At 38.7% G+C, this 22414-nt stretch overlaps 1 protein-coding gene across 1 annotated transcript in view; it reads right to left on the reverse strand.

The window, feature by feature from the left end:
• Positions 1-22414, reverse strand: part of LOC121671596 (ubiquitin-conjugating enzyme E2 E2) — a 204567-nt gene that overhangs the window by 32916 nt on the left and 149237 nt on the right. Inside the window, exon 4 of the mRNA XM_042043565.1 lies at positions 2599-2731. Within this exon, the coding sequence (XP_041899499.1) occupies positions 2599-2731 (133 nt within the window). The remainder of the gene's footprint in view (positions 1-2598; positions 2732-22414) is intronic.

Consider the following 22414-nt stretch of genomic DNA (forward strand, 5'->3'; position numbering starts at 1 on the left):
TGCGGTAAAGTAGAAGAGATGCCAACACCCAGTGACACAGATAGCACCATAATGTGAGGCCATGTGTTATGTTCCACGTACTCAGTACCTTTCTTTTGCTAGAAATCAGCTTGAGGAGAACATATTGAACTACCCTTTCCCGGCAATGCTGACTGGCAGCAGCTACCTTATGATAAGCAGTGGTCTTCCCATGCTGCTTTATTCAATGGATTTCCCTAACTATTTTACCTACGAATGAGTTTCATAGGGTTTGGAAAACAGGTATAATGAAATAGCAACAGTTTGAGAGGTCATACAGCTGGACTGAAAAGAGGGGTCATTTAGAACTGTGGCTGAAGTGAATAGAATAGGAATCCATGCGTACAACACATGCTTATGACACAGTTATATCTGACATTAGTCCCCTGTGCACAGGCACTCATTACCTTCCTACAGATGACCATTTCCCTCATCATAAATACTGGCCTTTTAGTAATACAATATGGCATCATCAATTCTCTTATCCTTTATCAAGCAGTACATTTTCAAATTATTTATATGCACACATTTCTTGCAATGACAACTGGCATCAAGATAAAGGCAGACAATAAAATCTATTACAAAGCAGGACAAGAACCACCTCTTCGCTTGACATTTCATTAATAAGCAATGCACAGCTGCATTACTCATGTCTCAAAATAACAGTTGCCAAGCACAACTGAGTGCAGATTGGAAAAGACTTCACCTTGTGGTGAAATAGCAAACTGGACTTTCAACTTCTGCTTTAAAAGGCTGTCTACTGCATACACTGCCTCAAGACTCAACAGATTCAACAGAGAGAATGACAAAAGACATCCTTGTAACCTCTCTTTCAGACCTAGTTCTTAAGTTTTAGTTGTCTGAGAGAACTTCAGTTCTATTTTATAGACCATACAGCCATCCTATCCCCTAAATAATATAATTTTAATTTTTTGGGGGGGACTGAATGCAACCGTTGCATGGCAGCTACTGCAAACAGACTAAGCCCAGGAAAGAAGTAAATAAATAAGGCCTGTTAAAACAGACCTGGTACAGCCAGTGGGCTGGGCTGGGGGGAGGCAGGAAGAGCAGGACAGAGGGAAGAACAGAACAGGGCTGACCCCAGCTCAGTGTGCCCACAGCTTTAATTAACTGAGGAGGAGTTATAAAGTTTCAAATTCTTTCTTCACTGTGTAACACCAGTTGCCTAAATCTTCAACTGTGCAGTCACTAAGGTGTACAACCCCTCTAAGGCTTCTCAGTGACCTCAAGGCTTCTCTGAACTGGAACACTACAAGTGGGAAGCAAAGTTAGACAATCTCTAATACTGCTCTACTGACCCATCTTTAGGTTACTGGCTGCCAATTTACAGAATGCCAAGTGCTTTGCATTCACATCGACTTCTCTCTCTTTTAATGCAATATCCTATTGCACTGACCAACATGGCACACTCATCCTTTCATAAATGTGCCAGAAAGAAGGTAAATATTTTTGATGTCATAACTCCTTTCCTGGGGCTCTTGCAGACACACTCTCCAGAGGGGCAAGGTGAAGAATTCAGCTCTTTTTACATTTTGCATGGAAGACAGCCCCATCAATTTATTTGATTCTATTAAGAGTTCTGCGGGATAAATTCTTCCTGGTTTCTGTTCCTATTAATGAACATGTATCTTAAGATTTGCACTCAGTTTTCCAGATAAGGTGTTCCAAGTATCTTGTATCTGACATTGGTAATTCCTTCTCTCTGCAGGCCAGAAGATGCATTTTAGGAGGATGTTTGCCTTTTTTATAAATGCATTAGGCAGGTGGTTTGTAACAATCCTGTGATTATCCAATAAATCCCCATTTTGATATCCTCCTCAGCAATTATTACTATTGGTTATAGATGATGCTCTGTATTGCCACATTCCACCCCATTTCTGTTTTTCCAGTCTTTTTAATGACTAGATTTTTAATGTTTGATATTTCAAGTTGATCATGGTAATGATCTGTCACCTTCATGTAATTGACACAGTTCTCTGTTTCTAGTTGGTATCATTATAAACAGCATTATAAAAAGAATCTTTAAGGAATTCTGTAAATCTCTGTCACTCCATTTGCTTGACTTTAGTGCCATATCTCCACATTCTTCCAGAAAATGGTTGTAAAGCAATTACTTATAACTTCATAACAATAGTGTATCTTGCACCTGCAGGAGCAATTTATATGGGGTAGTGAAATAGGTGCGTATTTTTGTCCAGACAGCCATACATGTCTGGTGAATTATATGGATCAACAGGAAAGATTAAGTATCTTCAGCTACTTATAAAGGGTGTAACTTATATTTAAGCGCTTTCATATTAGAAACAAATCCAAATTAAAAAAATAGCTACTGGAAATTATGCAACCTATAATAAATAAATCCATATCCATTCAGTTATACTGGCAGCATGCAAGCAAATTTTAGCCAGTTAAATTCTTTCTATCAAAAGATTCAAGTTTAAAAATTCATTACTGCTTTGCAAGTTTCATGTTTCATCCTAAAATTATATACCAACATAGACATTAAAAAATATCAGAAGGAGAAGACTCCTATCAGACTTTGAATATCCTTCTACTAACCTTGGGTGGTTTAAAAGGGTAGTCCGGTGAAAAGGTTATGTCAAGGAAGAAAACTCCACCTTCATATACAGACCCTGGAGGCCCCAGTATAGTTGACCTCCATTCATAAATGTTGTCTCCTTTGGGTCCAGCACTAAAATAGAAAACAAAAATATAACATAATAACCACATACAATCAAGGATATACTGCACCAGTTATACTCTACCAGCAGTACTGCTGGTTTTGCTGTAACACCAGAAACTAAAATTGTGTTTCACATTCATTAAGTCAGTCCCCCATAGAACATGCATCTGATGTCCTAAGCTCTGTCAGAGAAATGATATATTCAGCCAGGAAGAAGTATTAAAATCACATCATAAATTATTCAAATAAGCACAGAAAAATTCCCAACTGTCTTATCTCAAATATTCTAGTGGGCAGATGTGAAGTGTTCACAGTACGAGGATATAGAGACTTTGCTGAGGTGTCTTGTCACTGTCTTGCTTCACAAGCCATCCTATTTTCACCTACCTCCTCATCCACCTACCTCCTCAGTCAGTAGCAGTGTAATTACACACATTACACAGCACAGACTATACTAAAGACTGAGCAGGGTACAAACAACCTCGCAGCTGCACTTGTTCCTAACCTAAGGTCTCCAATCACTAGCACAGAAGGCTGCTTTATCCTGCAATCATTGCCCTGTCTTAAAAATAATATAAACAGAAAGTGGGTTAAACTGTTGGATTATGTTAATTCAAAGTCCTTGGTTAAAAACATAGTGCTGAAATAATACTTATAATGTACAAAACATAATCCTGTATGAAACAGGAAAAATCTCTCACCTGTATGGTGAATTCCTGAAAAAAATGAAATTAAATACTAACTAATAGAAGTCCTTGGGCATGACTCTTCTAAAGCCAACACAGCCTCCTTTCATACAAGATAATGCCTGTCCATACAAATACATATTTTACTCAGGATGGCCTCTCAAGGCATATGAAGACTTCTTTTCTGTTCAGTCTGCTGATACCAGTCACTGATACAGGACCTGAATTTTAATTAGGATCAATTGGAATGGTGACTTCCAGATACCTGAATTATATTTTTTAGAGGAAGGCAGTGCTGGTAGATATCTCAAGTAAGTGATGTGGCATTGTCTTAAGGCATTTCTTGTGAAACAATTCTCATTATGTTTGCAATAAGGTTTCTGCAGCATACAGGGGTTTGTGGAATAACTCCATGTGTAGAACAGCTGAAAGCTCTTGGCTATGCTCCATGCCTCACAATGTACCCAAGGCATACAATTATTATACGACATCATGTCATGTTCACTGCTCAACTATTCGTTTTGTTCACTGAAAGTTAATAAAACCCTCTTCCACCTGCAATTCCTTGGGCTCCCTTCATTAAAACTTCTGACTGCATGATTCCCTGCATACAGCTGCATGGCTTAGTCCTGTGCAGAGTACTTCATTAGTCATGGTACCTACATCCATTTTCTATAATAGCTGTTAATGCTTCTTGGCTTTCTAAACTACCTTGCTTTCTCAACAGTAATGGGTTACAGAGACTGTAACATTATGGAATGTTCATTTTCTAGCAGCCATAGTAACAAAACTAGCAATTGTTTTAAAGATAAAATCTGGCTTTTTAAGCATCACAATAGCAGAAGTGTTGCCATCCATATTTCACAGTGTCGATAATACATCAGGTTGCTAGCTGCCAAACAAATTTAATGTACCTCATTCTCAGTTTGCATTAACCTTTGAATAATAAAGCACAGCTGAGACTGCTGTAAGAAACAAACCAGAGAATGAATAATTAAAATCACCTCCACTGCCTTTAGAAAGACCAATCCCGAGTCAACAGGGAAGGTTTAATTGTCACTGAACTAGGCATTAAGGAGCTAATTGAACTCTTTATAAGCCCAAACAAATGCAGTCCTACATCAGTGGTAGAGTATATAACACTCATAGAAAATAATACCCCTAAAAAAAAATGTAGGCAATTATTTCAAATAGAAAAGACAAGAAGCAAGGCAAGTCTAAATCTTACACCAAAAAAAGTCCGTAATATGTGAAAGGAATCCCCTCTGATTTTCTGCAGGAAAATGTTCTAACACTTAAAGAAGCAATACCTCAGTTGATGCCAGCAGGTTAAAATGGAAGTACTATAAATGTCATTCCCAGAGAAATGGTTGGAAATAAGTAACAAAAGCTAGCCCTAGCTCTTTCAGAACTTATTTAGCCAGGAAGGGATGGTTGGGCCCTTTCTGGACTTGAGTGAGGCTCACTTTTTTGATCAGAATTCTCTTTGACAGTGGCATTTTATACTGTATATTATTTTTATTTGTTTTGCCTATTTATTTAATTGCTTTAACATTTGAAATGAGCAGTCATTAATTAGAATAGTTGGAAAACACTCCATCTGCCAGTTGAACTGTTTCGGCACGTCCAGCTACAAGCCCAGCCTGATCACATTCTGAGGATGCTGATTAACATTAATTGAAGGTTTTCTTTGCAAATGAGAGATGAAGCTTTATTAAGTATTATTATTAATTTGAAGAATAGCTTAAATTGTATGGAGTGTGGGAAGACTGCTGTTATTGACGCTGCCTTGTTTGAGTGCTTGCTGGCAGCAGGGCTGTTCAGCCATGTGAAATACCAGCCCATGTACACAGACAACAGCTGGTATTAAGGGCAACAGCATGCACAAGCATCACAGTTTTTCACTTGTGCATTAATAATACAAAAAGTTTGACAGGTGTATTATTTTTGTTGTCCTTCTTTCTTAATTGTTAAGCCTTTTATTTATCCACATTACTGGCAACCAGAACAGGCTTCACCAGAGAAAATTCCCATATGTGCAAGAGCTCAGCCAGAGCCGTATTCTATAAGGTTTAAAACGCAAGAGGATTTAATTACCCTTCTCTCTACATGGATATCTGCCCGACACACTGAAGCCCAAATGTTTTACATTCACTATGATTTATACTCCAGCTCTATTGAAGTTTGGCAACCAAACCACAGATCTCAAAGAAAGTGCACCAAACAGCTCAGTGCCTCAACTTCTGTAATCTTTGGAAGGACGGATTCAGATGTGCACCCTCTCAGCAAAGGGCAGACTAAATCTGTCTTGAACTCAGCTGACCCAGGGACAGGGCACACACACAGAGTGTGTGACGAACCTACTGCTACAGCAGTTGTCTCCAAGGGAGAGAAAACGGTGGCTGGGCAGCTCCAGGTGGAAGTGGATGAACTGTAAGTTGGTTAGGGGGACAGGTCTGCTGTCAGACCAGCAGTGCAGCCTCCCAGTGTGACAGCCCAGTGACTCTGCAGGGTGGGGCAATCAAGAAACCAGCAGAGAGGTTGTAGTGTGGCTCTGGAACTAGTGTTCCCCATGTTTCCAGTTTTACCTCCCAGGTGGAATATGTAACATAGGACCAAGTAGGTTCAGCTGAGCCCCTGCAGACTTGAAGTAATCACTGGCTTGTCAAGAGCCAGCTCTCTGCTGCCATTATTCCCCTACAGCTGATGAGACACTCCACAGAATACTGTATTTTACCCACTGCAGAGGCTTTGCTCGGTGGAAGAGCTGGAATGGGGGATACGGAGCCAGTTTTCTTCCAGAATGACATCAATATGAGTGTATGAAATTCAGGACAAAAGAGTGAAAACATGTAAAACGGTCTTCTTTTTATTTCACTCTCCTTTGCCTCTCCGGTATTTCAGTTCTGCCATGGCTTTCCACATACATACTTGCAGGTGAAATGTATGGACATCAGTTACAGTTATCAGCAAAACACTTTAAATGCTACTAAAACTGAATTAATTTTGCTTTAAATATGCTTACCACATGGAGTATTTTCTATTCCCTCAAAATGTTTTAGGCAGCCAGCCACTTTAAAGTAGTGCTGCTAAAAACTGCTTGTCCAGTGCAATGCATTATGAACACCACGCTTTCCTTGCATTTACAATATCCTAAAATATTAAATGCAAAATAATGTAATAGGAGAGTTGTATGAAAACAACAGCACCCATGAGATATACCAGATGAAAACCTATCTGGAGAAATTACTAAAGTACAGTTGATTTTCAGCTGTCATTTGTATACAAATGTACTTAATTTCCAGAGAATAAAAAAAGTGAAAATACAGAAAGTAAAAAAAAAAAAAAGAATATCTACCTTGGCTAGTAGTCATATCAAACAGATTAGTCAAAATAATGTTATTATTTTTAATCTAACTTATGTTTCTTGATGAGGGGTCACATGCTTTCCCAGTGTCTATGACTGCAGGTAGCATAAACTCATAGTGTGCTTCTGGTAAGGTGGAAAATGAGGACTATTTCAGTGTCTTCCCTTCCATTCTTGGTCTCCAAATCTTGCTGGTATCCACCAGTAACGTGGATACTCTTTAACACAAGGGAAAGGCCAGCCTGTAGCACAAAATATGTAGGATTTTAACTTAAACTGTTCTCTAGATCTGATACATGAACAGTGCATGACAGGGAAGTGATCAGGCCAAATAAAATAGGAAAGCAAGTTGGTTGGAGGCCTTCCTGTTCCTCAGGACTTAGAAAGAAATGGAAAAATTCCCACAGAGTGTGTGAGTTTACGTTCATTTTTATCCTCATCCTTTATAACAGGGAAGAATAAAGCAGAACCAGGATATCATATAACATCCATGAACTCGCTTTCCATGGCATTGTCTATGGCAACTCACTCCTATTATTGCATTATCTAATCTGAACTGCCTTAGCACACAGAAACACACATCAAAACCAGGCTTCCCCTGCCCTACGTGCAGTCTGTGGAGGATGCAGTCCCTCTCAACTGTCTTTGGTAACTTATGACAGCAGAAAGAAGAAGGATACATGCAAGGCTCTCTATCTTCCTTTTCTTTTCTTGTGCAGAGCCTTAGCTTCAATGTTTAGGAATTTTCTCTCTGAGGAGAGAAGCTTGCTACCGAATGATCTCCATTTGTAAGTATTACAACACAGTTTCTTGCAATCTCATTTCTTGCACATCTAACAGATATGCAGGAGCAGGTCCTGCCTCTAGCTGCCATCTGCGAATGCTTCTGGGAAGCCACTTGCCTAGAGGGCAAAGAGGATACAAGAGTATTGGAAGATTGGCAAAATAATTTAAGAGCACCGCTGGTGAGGGGAGAAGATGGATGTGAGAAACCAGACGACTGCAGATTCAGCTTGCGATGAGATACACCTCTTGAGAAGCAGATATGAAGCCTCATTTAAATAAACCCAGTATACCCTCTGCTCTCTGTTTTGAACACAGTGCCAGTACTAAAACTGGTTCTAAGCAAAAGTGTTGCTTTGGTCTGCATCACAGCTCGAGGCTGACCCTGTGCTTGGGGACAGCCATGAGACGAGCAGTGGGGCTGTGCTGGGGAAGTGGTTGCTGGATAATCTCAGTCTGGGAAGAAGCAAATCAGCAGCAGCCATGCTGATGCATCACCAGGTGACTCAGACCCACCTGCACACACCTCACCCAGCCCTACTCAACAAAATGCAAAAACAGTGCCATTGAGAAGCAGTGGCATCACAGTCCTGTGAGCCACTGCCATGTTTCTGTAACTTTGGAATGGATACAGACAATATTAGGATACAGACAGTGCCAGCAGTACAGGTTATCTGCTGAATTTCTTCTGCTCTTGTCCCAAAACTCTCTCCTCTCCAACCTGGAAGCCCACCTGATCCACCACCTCTCGAGCTTTACCACTCCCTTGTAACTGACTACTGTTCTTTGTAGTACATGTATTTTCGAGTTTCTGCCTGAGGGTGGTTTCTCCCCACCCTCTCTCTGTATGATGACAATTCATTGCTTCTTCATCATGGTGGATCCTTCCTCACTTCAGGTATGTGCAGATCCCACTCCTCCTAACACCCTGCTTCTTTTTCTCTCACCAAAAGCCATCAACACATCCTGCTATTTTCTCATCTCCTTCCAGAAATGAGGAGGGGGTGAAAAATGGTACAGAGGGCGTTTGTTACAGTACAGTAATTTTGTTTCCTTCCTTCCCTGGAAAATGAAGAGCAAGCAGAGCGGGAGCTGCAGCAACAGCAGCGTAGGGAAGGGAAAGGGAATCACAGCTGCCTACCCAGATGCTACAGTGATATCAGGAGGTACTTTGGTAAATGTATGTAATAAACAGTTGCCACAGCAGCCAAAAGAACACACTTCTGCAAAACAAAAAACAAAGAGATAGCAGAGAGCACTGAGACTGCCTGTGGCAATGGCCACTGTTGTATGGTTAGTAATACCTCTGCCATGAATAAAATTAGCAGGGTAGTCTCCAGGAAGTAAAATGAAAGAACAATTAAAGAAATAAACCCTTTCAGAATTAGAGATAAGTCCTTACTTGGGTTATAACATTGATGACTTAAATTTACCTCAAGAAATAAAGCCCCCATTTTTAGAATGCATAGCATTTTTTAATGTCTTTTTTTTCCCCCTGAAAATCTGCTGAAAACCCCTAAAATCTTCCTTTTCATTTAATCAATTAATTTATTTATTAGAACGATCATAATCTCAATTCCTTCATCTAGATGGTGCAAAGAAGTGTCATTATTAAAATACTGGAAGATGCTCATGGTTCTTACTAGTCATAATCTAGACCAAACCTAGACATTTTCAGCATTAAATTCAAGGCCCAAGAGATCTACTCTAAGTAATCTAAGTAAATTAACTCTGTACTCTGAGTAAATTAACAATATATATTTACATTTTAAAAGAGTTGTTCATTTTACTTTAAATAGACTCAATAGTTAGTGAAAAAATCTTGTCCTACCATGACCTAACACTTGAATTTGGGTCTATGCTAGATCCAGTATTTTTGGTCACCCTACAATATAAATGGGAATTTATGTCTTCAATATGTTGGAATATCAGTACTTTTTGATGAGATAAGCATGCTTTTTGACTCGGTATTTTTCATTAGACTTAATTATTCATAATGGAAACTGAGGTTGAAGTCACTGGGCCACCTGTCACTCAGAAAGGCTTTGGCAGAGAGCGACACATCAGACAAATCACTTACACCACTTAGTTTCCATTGCACTGAGAGAATTCAGCCGAAAAATTTGAATCAGACTTTCTTCCAGTTCTTTCAGTTTTCTGATTGAGACCATCTTTCATTAAAAAACATTTTTTTTTCCTAAGTACTTTTAGGCAAGCAGTAAGGGAAGGAGGATATTAAGACATTTTTCTAACTCATGCTGCAATTCTTTCAAAGTGGTTATATCCTGCTCTTTTTATGTGCTTTTTATTGAAGCCAGTTACCATTTTCATGTACATTGTGGAATCAATATGTTTGTGGTATGCCTGATTGGAAGAACATATAGGAAAACTGATCCCAACGAGCTGCCAAAAGAGCTACAATGTATTACAGGGTATTGCTTGATATTGCTTCTTATTGAGACCACTGGAATTCAGTATGGTACAGCATTTTTTAATTGTCAGTCTTCTGTAGTCTTAGCAAGGTATTTCTAGCGGTTCATTTATCGCCCAAAGTGAGATGCAGTTTAACTTTGGGGCTTCCTGCCTCTTTCTTTCTTGCAAGAAACCTGCAGCACACCAAGTCAATGTGCCCAAAGTCTGTATGAGGCAAATCTGTTTTTCTTGTGATACATTTTATCTGCCCTCCTATCATGGGAGCCATTAAAAATTATTGGCTGAAGCTGTGAAACTGTGTTGTGTTTAAAATCAGCAAGTTTGGGCCACAGTATTAATAACAAGTAGATTAAGACCAAAGTAAGTATCACTTAGTTGATTTTGTTATTCACTTCTAAATAATATGCTAAAAATTATTAAAAGTATCCTAGTACATTAGCAGACTGGTATTATTCAAAGAGTACTTTGATGCTTTTATTCTCCAAAGTCCTGTCCTCAGAGCATTCCTGAGATAGAAACCATCATGAAGAGAACTGCTTCTTAATGCACAAAATAGTTATTTATATTATACTATCTACAGCAATTTATTCACTGCAAACACCATTACACAGTGTATGATCACAGCATGCTGAGTATTCACAATGAGATTTTAAAAATGGCAATTTTGTTAAGTATTCTCCGCTTTGTTCAGCTGAAGAAAATTACATAAAACCCTTCACAGAAGGCTTGCCTTGCTCAGAGTAGGAAACAATCATTCGCCTCCTATTACACATCTATGGGCTCAATTTGCTTTTCCCACATCTTTTGTTTCTTTTTGTTTTAAAGTAATACCAGTAACTGAAGTTCCAGTTTTTTTAAACCACCAGAAATTGACTGTATAGTTTAAAAAAGATAAAATATTTTTCAGCCTGATTTGCCTCTATGAGAAATTATATCAAGCATGATTTGTAGCCCTATTTTAGTAAAAGAGAAAACCACAAGTAACTAGGAACGAAAAACACTACAGAAGAATGAATAGGCTGTCCTGGGACCTTCTAACATGACCTCCAACCTTGCAAGTTGCCAAGTTATATTATTTCCGTGTTACTCCTAATTTGCTTTTCCTTGAGTTTTTTCTTTCCCAGGATTGTAATTTATTTTTCAAAACATAACTACTTTTTAATTTCACAACATTCCCCTTTGTTGACAACAGTTGTAATTTACCATTACCTCTTCTCTAAGTTAATCAGAATCCATGACATGCAACAGTGGGGTGGCACCACCAGGCACTGTATTTCTTAAATTTAAAATCTAATTTAAAAGGATGAGGTGACTAAGTGCAGACAGATAACACAAAAACCCCAGAGCAGCTGGAAGATTTAAGAGGTGTAGTAGGGAAGAAAGCAGTCTTTAAAACAGCATTGACTTTTTAGTTTCTGTGGAAACCTTAGAGGCAATACAGGAGAGAGAGCCAGACAGGACTAAAGCATAGCAGCTCAAACACACTAGAAAGACTTCTCGTGAATGGGTGGAACACACTGAAAGCTTTGGATTTGAAATGCATTTGATATGTTGATTTGATCACTTATAAAAAAATGACGGCAAATTCTCACTTTTTTATCAGAAATGATGAAAAATGACAAAAAAAGTCACAGACAATGTGTTAGTGATGAATGGATCAACTGAACTTCAACTAACATGTCCTTCACTTTGAGATAATGGACTGCTGATTTCATGTCAGAAATTTTTTGAAGCCTGATCCAAAAAAGATCTTTACACTATCTTACTTTTAAAAATATTAGCGTAAAAATACTCTGCAGTAGTCAGACACTTCAGTAACTGATAATGATTTATACAGCATTATTTCTAATATATGTACATCATCCAGATTTTCTGATTATTATGAATGCTACAAGCAAGGCAGTAGCATTGTTCAACGCCTTCATATTCCCTGTTCCTCAGAAAGCTGGTCTTCTAGCTGGTCCACTCGCCATTGAATCTTTCCCCAACTTGCGAATGATTTATCCAATGGCCTCTATAAAGAAGTTAGATTTGTTCAGGACTCTAATCTTTAAGAGCCCTGTCTATAGGCAGTTGTCTAAATTAGATCCTAGAAATTTTGAAACCTTATGTGACAAGATAATTTTGCAACTTTTTATTCTGAAGGGGCCTGATTCTCAGATTTCCTTTTGTGACACTTTATAGAGACTTTACTTTTTACACATAGGCTGCTTGTAAACCTGTTCCAAAATATTAATGAGGGGAAGCAATGAGAAGCAAATTTAAAGAAGTGAATATTTACAGTCTATCTCAAACATACAATACAGCTGTATAACCAACAAGTCTGCTTGTGTCCATTTTGTAAACAGAGGAACATACTTAGATACAGACCCCCCCTCAATTCAGTGGGAGATTCACACATGTTTACACATGAAATGCTTGCTTACACAAGGAAACAACTCTTTATTATGGCACAGATTAACTAACATGATGTTAAACACATTATAAAACAAGTCATTTCCTCCTGAGTAAACAAGCCTATAAAGCCAACAGGCACAGAAAAAGGAAATTTGATTCTGAAATCCATATACTTCAAAAGCAGATTCCTTTTATTTAGGCAATTTAGCTAAGAGGCTGTCTTATTTCTCCAGATCTCTGGTAACAGAAGAAAACACACTTGGAAATTACCAGCAAATGGACACGTTTTCACAACCTTTTCCTTCCATTTGAAATTACTCTCTTACTTCAAATATGGAGACCTGCCATAGGTCCAAGGTGAAAGAAATCTTAAAATGTCTCAACCCTTGGTTGAGACTGAGTGCCCCCCCTGCAGGCCACACTCTGACCTGTCAGAAGAAACCATCATTTACAGGCAGTTTTCTTAGCAGTGCGCGAGGTATGAACACTTTACACCACTAGACTGACTAGCCAAAATGAGTGGGGACGTGCCAGATTCAGACTGGGACCCAGGAATGTGTCTTCTTCTAAGTCAACAGAATATTGTTAAGACTTTTTAATGTCACTGGGGTGAGGGGACTTATCTGGATACATGACAGCGTAAACAGAAAATAAAATATAAAGGAATTTCTTGTTTTTCTATCAGGATCGTTTTCTCCTAGGATCTTTTGGGAGAGTCTTTAGGGCTAAGGTTAGGAAGGAGCTTACATAGGAACAAGTCTTCTGTTCTGAGGTGGTTGGAATCCTCTCAAAATCAGACCTGGAGTTACCAAGTGAACTTGCTGCAACAGTCCCAAAAATGGTTATGCCACAGACTTCACTACAAGAACAGGATTGTTCCAATGTGTTTTTCACTAAAGGGGAGCTTATCTGGGACAACTGAGGCTACATTCTTCCCAGTACACACACCTCCATGGTGCTCAATGGATCAAAACTTTTGATTAGAAAACCATTCCCTATAAATGGCTTTGTTTCATTGCTGCCTGTATTTGAAAGCAGGATTGGAAAGTGGTCCTGGGAAGAATGATGGCAAAATTGGTTTAAGAAAAAAGGACGCATGTTTGTCACCTAAAGGTCACAACGAAAGGGTATGGCTGGAAGGAGAAGTTCTCTGCCTCTGTTCTCAGGATGGGAAGGCAAACAGCCAGTGTGCGGGTACCTGCTGGTGAAAGCAGTCTTCACCTTAGAGCTGGAACTGAGGAACTCAGAGCTCTCTAAAATTCCTCTCAAGGTTTCAGGTGACACTTTCACTGCTTTCATGGCCTCACGCACGATCTACATGAGAAATGACACCTTAACTAATGAAGAATCAACACTTCTAATTAGTAAGAGGGATCTAGCATTCTAATCTGCAAGTCATAATCAATGACTCTGTCATAGAAGAATTAAACATCACATATATAACACAGGTTTTTTTATAACCACTGCGTATGTTCCCTACATCAAGATGAAATACCAACAACAGTTGAAATTGCCATTATAATTTCCTTGGCAACAACAACTTGGAATCCTTACTCACACAGATGTTTTCTGCATGATAAAAATTACATTTGTGTTGTTTTCCTTCCCATTTTCAGTTCCAGCTCATCTCCTTGGCTCAGCTGCCGGTGATACCTTCCCTCATCATTGTTTATTTACTCGTAATATTACTGGTTGTCTGCACTAAGTGACAAACAGCTGGTCTTTGAGTCAGAGCTACCACCACGAGGAGAACCCCAGAACACTACACTACTCCTGCAGAAATCCACAGTGCAAAAATAACATGTGGCTTAACCTATGAACACTAGAGTTATATTACTTATCTTTATCATGCACTACTGCTATCTTTATTATCCTAATCATGCTGGCTTAAATCTTGTGTATTCCAAGCAAACAGCTGGAGCAAATGGCTATGAGCTACAGAAGTGTTCATCCTGTGGTCTCTGGTTCAGCCCTAGCCTAGATGGCTCCTGTCCAAGTTGTTTGTATTTGGAGACTCTTTGGTGGTCTGCATCTAATGAATAGGTTTTTTACAAATCCATCTCTCAGTGGACAAACATCCCAAGTCGTAAGAATATCACTGCTGATTCCAGCCTTGCTGGCAATGGATGGAGGAGGAAATACTCTGGCTACATGTGCCAGGTCTTGGTTGAGGCCCTGAGAATGCCATGGAACACATGGCAGACAGCTGTCTGTCTTAACGGGTTATTCACCCATTAATTAGGGATGTATCTGTACTAATTGCTGCAACGATCAGTCGGGTACTCCTCACAAACACCATACTTGGAGTCAGAGCTTTAAAAGAAAAATGCCCTGCTCTCTATTTTCTAATGCAATGGGAAGGTGTGGTGGAGAAAATTCAAGCCATATTACTGTTTAACTAACTTGGATATGATCAAAGTCAGCAATGGTTCACCTGTACTGCTTGTGATAATTTTGTAGGAACCCAGCTGCCTGAGAAAGACTTAAAATTTACCACTTTACATACTAAGAGGAAAAAGTGTTCCTCTGTCAGATCATACTGAATCACAACAATGTGCATATGTATTCTTGTCACAGTTTCTGCACTTTTACTGGTTTTGATGCCTTCAAAATAATCTTTTTTAAAATTAATGTACTTGCCAATTGTGCATTCTGGAAGGGAGAGCAGCTGTTTCCTCACAACTGTATGCATAGCCTTTTGAAGAGAATTTTGTTTATTAATAGTAATCTGTTTCTCATAGCTTTGCAATTTTTTAGATAATAGGGTAAAACACAATCTTCCTTTCATGTTCTCCGCATACTGAAGAGACGGATGCAATTGCAAGAGACTGCTTATGCTGAGGGCAAAACTTAGTACTGCTTAATGTGACTTAATGACTAAAAAATGTGTATCATTTATAGATGACAACTAGCACTCTGTTAAGTTGTTATTATTATGGTCAATGAGTATTCTTCCCTGCTGGTTAGTAAAAGGATTTGGAATTAAATCTGTTTTTATTTCACTTGTTCAAGTAGACACACTGAAAGCAACGGAGCTACCCACGTAAGTAATGCAAATGGGATTTAGTCCTTATTCCCAATCTTTTTCTAAACAGAAGCTCACATGTAACAATATATATATTAGCTTGAAACACAGAACTGGGAGAAAGGGAAAAAAATTCAGGACTGAAGAAAGGCTATTTTACAGCTACACAGACGTGTAAACACCTCCGGGAACTTTGCTTAATAAGGCCAGCTACTTTCAGCTATCACTCCACCGCCCGTGACAATCTTTGCATGAAAGCATTTCTTTCTCCCTCAGGCAACACTATCAAGTTAGTGCAGTCCCTCAAAATACATAAACGCTGTATTTAAAATTAAATGTATAGCATATGGAGGACTGGAGCAGTGCTCTGGAAAGTACCCCTCTCACCCACCCAAAGGCACTCGGGTACACAAACAAACACCCCTGTGAAATGTGGCAAATGAGGCTGGAAAAAGGTCAGAATACAGAAACTTCCTGTAGATTTTAATTCATACCAAGACACACTCTTGTGTAGAAGATACCACAGGGTCCACAACGGAACTTGAATAACCTCAAAACATATGATGTACACAATGATGTATGAAGCACTCTTCCCCTTATGGAATACATTACTCGGCTTTTCCTAATGATACTGAATTGATTCACATGTTAATTTACCAAACTAGGTGTATCCACCCCAAAACAGAGAAGCTGAGAGTGACACACAACTTTCCTGGGAAATGAAGGTTCAGTTCTGTGTAGTCAAGTGTTGCTCATGGTTTCAGTGATACCAGGGATAAAACTCTCACTGACTTCAACACAATGCACGAAAGAGAACATTTTTGAACTGCTTATAAGGACACAAAATGTGCATGATGTTGTGCCTGCAATTTTAAAATCACCTATTTTTAGCGAGTCTTGTGGAAAAAAAAAGTCTTGCGTGTATAATTGTACATTGAAATTTATGTTGACCTACTTAAAAGTAATAATCCAGTTTATCATGTTACGAAAAATATTCTAAAATTGTAAGCTCAGATGATCAAAAAAACCCCACCCCAAACCTTCAAAATCAAAAAGCAGTGTTTGGTGGTTTGGTACCTGAAACCACCCAGCTTTGATCAAGGCTTTTTTTGTTACAGCAATATTTCAGAATCACACAAAAATATGAACCAAACTTGTTGGTTGACTTCCATTCCCATCACTTTAGAGGGAGTCTGTGTTTGTGCAGAATGATTTAAATACAATTCTCTGACATTCAGAACTGAAATGTCTGTTCCTGTGTGAAATAAGAGAACTCAGTAACTTGGGAAGTCTATTAACTTGTTTGACAAATCTAGATGTATTACATTTTTGGTGTACATTTCATAAACTAATACTCCCTATTTAAAGAATATTTCTATTTTTATTTGCATTTTTACACTTATTTTCAAGTAATTTTATCACTGATAGGGATTATTGTTGGGTTCAAGACTCAAATCTTACCGCAATATAGAAAAATGAAACACTTTTACATGAATACTTTCTCTGCAGAGGTAAAAGGTCAAACAGAGTAGCACTAGACAGGAGAAAATGAATTAGTAAACTGAAGGAAAGATAATCAGTCTGGTTTCAAGGTTAACTTTCTGGGTTTTATTGCAGTGAGATTTTTTTCCCTGCTTTTTCTGAACTTCTAAGAGCATGCCAATTCCATGTTCCAGATTGCTGTGCTACAGCAGCAGAAACTACACAAATAGGCAAAATGTCTAAGAATCACACCACCTCACAGAAACCCACCCCTTCCCCTCAGTCACTCTGAAAAAAATCTACAGCAAAGAAATACCCTTTCTGTTGAAAATCAGGAAACTAAGGTCCTGGCAAACTGGCAGGTGAAGTATATTTATCTTCCCCAAAAACATGACTGTGTGAATAAGAGGTGCTTCCAAATGAGAGCAGTCAGCTGCCTCCCCGGATGTGACAGTAAATACTGTGTTTAAATACAGAATCATAATATTTACAAATAGAAATTACACACAGCATGTCCTTCAAAATCTCTCTGCCATTGTCTAGAGCTTTTTGTGATAAACAAACTAGCATAAACAGTGGGTAGTAAAAGTGGTTTAAAAATAATTTTATTTTTTGCAAATGAAGCAGTATTAGCAAGAACCATTGCTCTTGTGTTGAAACTGCTGTCTTACTTCATTCCTTACTTTGGCTTCATAAACCAAATAAATACATTTTACTTCACACATTGAGGAAAATCAGCAAATATCAGGGTTATTTTACTTTGCAAGCTTTGGAGAGCTTATCTAAAATGTCCCTACATCTTAATGCATGAAAAACTTTATGTCTGAACTTTCACGTATTTTAAAAAAATGACAGGAGAGATTTAATGAGGCAAGTGCATCAAATACAATTTAAATTGATGTTTTTCAACTTAGGCAAATTAGGATTCACCAACAATGTTACTTAAAAGTTTTGCATTGACTTATCTCAAAAAAAATCACATCCTTTTTTTCCTCCCTTTTCATATGTTTTCCTATAATAGCCTCAAGTATTTTTCATTTGTCAGCTATAAAACATTATAGTTTTTCATTACATATGGCCTTGGCATACTTGTTATAGCTACCTAGAGTACATTTCAATACCAGAATACATTTCTCAGTTTAACACACTACTAATGAATCAAATAAAATCCAAGTGGTTTGGGGCTTCAGCTGACACTAACTTAGTACCCCTGTAATCACATCACGAGCAGAAGTGGCTCTGTACCTTTTACTCCATGTTTGGGAAGTTGCAGTGAAACTCACCACAATATTCTTGCTCTGTGGTTTAAAATTACCTCCAAATCTCAGAAAATATATTTACATGTACATCGGAAATTATTTTTTCAGGGGAGGTCATGCTATGCTAGCCAGCACAGATGCCCAAAAATCAACACCCAAAAAATGCATATTCAAATATATATCCCCAATTATTTTTCTGGCATTTTGAAGACAGTACATCGCTTCATTAAAATACTTCACTCTGGTCCTCCCCACCAGAGACTGACCCAGAACCAGAAACTCCTGACTGAGGAGTGGGGGCGGGCAGCTGTTCCCTTGCCAAATATATTTTCAAATCCTTTGACAACCCACGCTAAAGACACTCTTCATTCATTCAGTAACATTTCTTATACAGACACACGGAAGACAAAAGAGAATGGTTCGGAGCAACGCCTAGTCCTTTGCTGTGGGCTTCCCACACAAGGAAAAATACCTGGACTTGAGGGGTGAAGGAATAGTTTTATGAAGTTATTTCTCTGCAATCACACATAGCACAGCTGGCAGTCACTGCTCTACAATAGTTAAAACTTAATAAGGCGTTGCTGTAAATACTTTCTACGGGGTGATGCCAATGAAAATATTCCCAGTACTATAAAGAGGAGTCATTAATTATCTTCAGGTCTTACCAAATGTTAGGACCTAGTACATATGAAGGTGAACAATAATATTTTGTGCACGTGAAGCTACTTAAGGACATAAGATGCTCACTACCCACGCTTCCAAGAAGAAGCTTACTGTTTTTGACAGCGAAGTGAAGAGTTATATTCTAGGGATTGAAATAAATTTCTTTTATAGCATTATTTTTCAGCCAGTACACTACCAGAAGGCACTAATAAGGAAGGCCTATTTAGTTCTCAATTACCCAAGGATGGTGTATCTCAGAAGAGCCTTAAGAATTTAGTTTTGGATTGTCATGGGGTATTTTTGCTTTTTGTCATTATAGAGCATGTGGTAAGTACTCACAGCAGGCACAGAATACAGGACTTGTTATCAGCTCATAGAAATGTTATAATCAGGTTTTCATCTGTTCAGCAGAAGTTCAAAACCAGGATGTCTCATGTTGAACATCTGTACCTGCTGTACCACACGACAGTGGGAAACAGGTTTTAGAGCTGGAGGTGAAGAGACCCAACCTCCTCACACACCACCTTAGTGTGCTGGTGGCTGTCTGTTGCAATTGACTCTTTTTAACTACAGAAGTAGGTTCAGCCTCACTGCAATACATCCTGCAGGGAGAGGAAAATGAGAAAACCAACTGTGGTACCTCTAATGAGTAGAATACTTCAGCACATATGCAGATTCACTGTTTAAAAGGAATCTATTTACTTTAAGACAGGCAAGCAAAATCTCTGTCAATGGGTAGAATAAACACTATTTAGAGTGGAACCATTTGTAACATACTTTAATTGGCAATTTTCCCTTGATGACTAATATAGCATCCTTCATATGAGGATTTTGCCGGTCTGTGATTTTCTGTCCCTGCATTAAGAGATATGAAAACCGATGCACAAAATACATTCTCTTAATAAAAGAGCTTAGAACAATACATCCATTATCAGGGATCACACTTGTTTTCTGTAACCAGATGAATGCAACCAGAGTGAGAAAGTAAGGCAAAATACCACCACCACCAAAAAAAAAACCAACCAAAAAACCAGCATATTTGCCTCAGAACAGATGGCAGTACGAAATTTTATTTAATTTCATTCTTTCTATTTTAAAAAGGCTTTTATATGCTCTGTTTCTTCTTCCTTAAATTGGGCAGTACCTGTCCCTCGAGGGTCTGTACTGGGACCAATACTACTTGATATCTTCATCAATGACACAGACAGTGAAATTGAGTGCACCCTCAGCAGGTCTGTGGATGGCACCAAGCTGAGGGATGTAGTTGGTATGTTTGAGGCAAGGGATGCCATCCAGAGGACCTTGACAGGCTCCTTAAACTGAAAGAGGGTAGATAGAGATTGGATATAAGGAAGAATGCTTTTTAAGAGGGTGCTGAGACCCTGGAATAGGTTGTCCAGAGAAGTTGCCAATGCCCCATCACTGAAGTGTTCAAGGTCCAGTTGGATGAGGCACTGAGAAACCTCATGTGATAAAAGATGGCCTGGCCCATGCACCTGTTTGGACTAGATGATCTTTAAAGGTCCCTTTCAACCTGAGCCATTCTGTGGTTCTATGAGTCTACCATGTTATATCATATTAAAAAATACACTGGACAATCATAACGCATCATACTCTATGAGGACACACGTTTCCATGATTTCATTTTCACTAGAACAAACACCTACTTTTCTTTTTGTTCCCCAGTGTGCTCTTATCAGGTAATACACTCTTTCAAGAGTTTTTCAGTACCAACTAGAGCTGCTTGTAGCAGAATGAAAAAACACCCCCCCTCTCCTAACACATGCATATGTAAAAAAACCTCTCATAAATTAAAGTAATGGGACAAACATTGTCATGATACGATTCAGAGCTGTCCTGGCTTACTGAGGACTAAACTTGGCTGAGGAAGATCATTAGGAAAACAAAAGGCTAGAGAAAGAATTTTTTTATATCATGGAAGTGGATTGTAGAAGCTCACAACAGAGTAAAAATGTAAATAGCTGAATAAAGATAATTACACAAAGCTCTGTCCCAAGATCAGCATAGTCAGAATATGATCCAATGTAAAGAAACACACACTACCAGAGAAAAAAAAAGAATAAAATAAAAATTCTCCCAGGTTCAATGCAAAAGATGTTTTCCCCTTAGAGAAAACTGCATAAAAAGCTTCCTCTCTTCAGAGGAGGCAACAGAATGGAAGGGAATGAAAAGAGGCAGTAAAAGCTCTGCATTTCCAAACATTATTCAAGGTTAGAAAATGAAAATGTTTCATTACAAGGAAAAAGACAAATCTGATCAAAGTCAGTCAACTCGCTTATTTATATCTCAGCAAACACCTTGGGTCTGCATTTTGTCAATCTGTAGAAAGCAAAAGATTTTTCTGACCTCATAAATTGGCAAGAAATGGGTTGTGTAGTGATCTACTCAGCTCAGGAGATACTTGGCACCATGTATCCTGGCTCTCACAGAACCAAATACACCTACCATAAAGGCGACTGCTACAGAGTTTCTGAAAGTCAAGAGGAAAAAGCCTCATTTAAGCCACTGGAATGTCACAGTGGTGTCATGCTTACCCTGGGCTAACTGCCTGACGCAGCTGAAGACAGTTCCACTGAATACTACGAGGGTCACAGCTCTGAACACGGCAGAGCTGGGGTATAGCAAGGCAGGACTTCTAAAAAATTGTCAGCAATGTCATGCTAAAAATTTATGGGGAGATGGCGCCTTGTTTGCTGCCTGGAAGTTTCGTTCAGCTTCCCAGTCACTTGGTGTGCAGATGTCACCACCAAAAAGCTGCAATATAGTGATGTATTGGCATGGAGACATCTGAAGAGAACAACATGTCTAAACATACAGGAGGGACTGAATTCGATCTGTTAGTGTATATCCACATCTACCTTCCTCGGGAGTAACTTACTACATGAATAGGAAATAAAGAGTTTATTCATCAGGCTAAATGATTTTACAGTATCATATTCATTCAATCAGCTAAGTATGAATGCTGGCAAGGTCTACATATGGCTTACATTCTTGGTCTAGACTGCAGACAGTATTTACTCTTTCTTAAATTATGTTAAATTCTTTAAAAATATGTATCTTGTAGAAAACTCTTCTAAAATTTTCATTCTAAAGTTTAAAACTGTGGAGTCTCTCTCCCATATTGGGACTGGGTCTCTCTCTCTCTCACACACACACACACACACACACACACACTCTAATCCTGAAGCAAACCTGTCAGACCTGTGGCTATGGATATGTGGCTAGGAAGAGAGCTTCTCCCACGTATTGTTTCTAAAATCAGTACAACTATTTTCTATCTTCCATATGCATTACCTCTTCAGAACATACCTAACCTGAGACTCCTTTTCAGATTAACTTGGTTTTCTGTATCCTGATGTTTTCCTTTAAATAAATATTAGCATGGCCAATTGGCTCTACTACATTACTGCAACCTCTGGAGTGAGCAGGACTGGCCACTGAGCACATGCTGTGACAGCTACCCTTTTAAGCAAAATAAAAGGCTGTCAGAGAAGATGCACCTGGTTTTTATTTAAGATTTCAAATTACCTCTTCAATGGTTTCTGCTTGCTGACAAGCAAATGCATGACCTAGGAA

This window comes from Corvus kubaryi, unplaced genomic scaffold (genome assembly GCF_017639235.1).
Source record: "Corvus kubaryi isolate FWS band 111438036 unplaced genomic scaffold, C.kubaryi_AGA036_p1.0 37398, whole genome shotgun sequence".
In the NCBI taxonomy this organism is placed as follows: domain Eukaryota; kingdom Metazoa; phylum Chordata; class Aves; order Passeriformes; family Corvidae; genus Corvus; species Corvus kubaryi.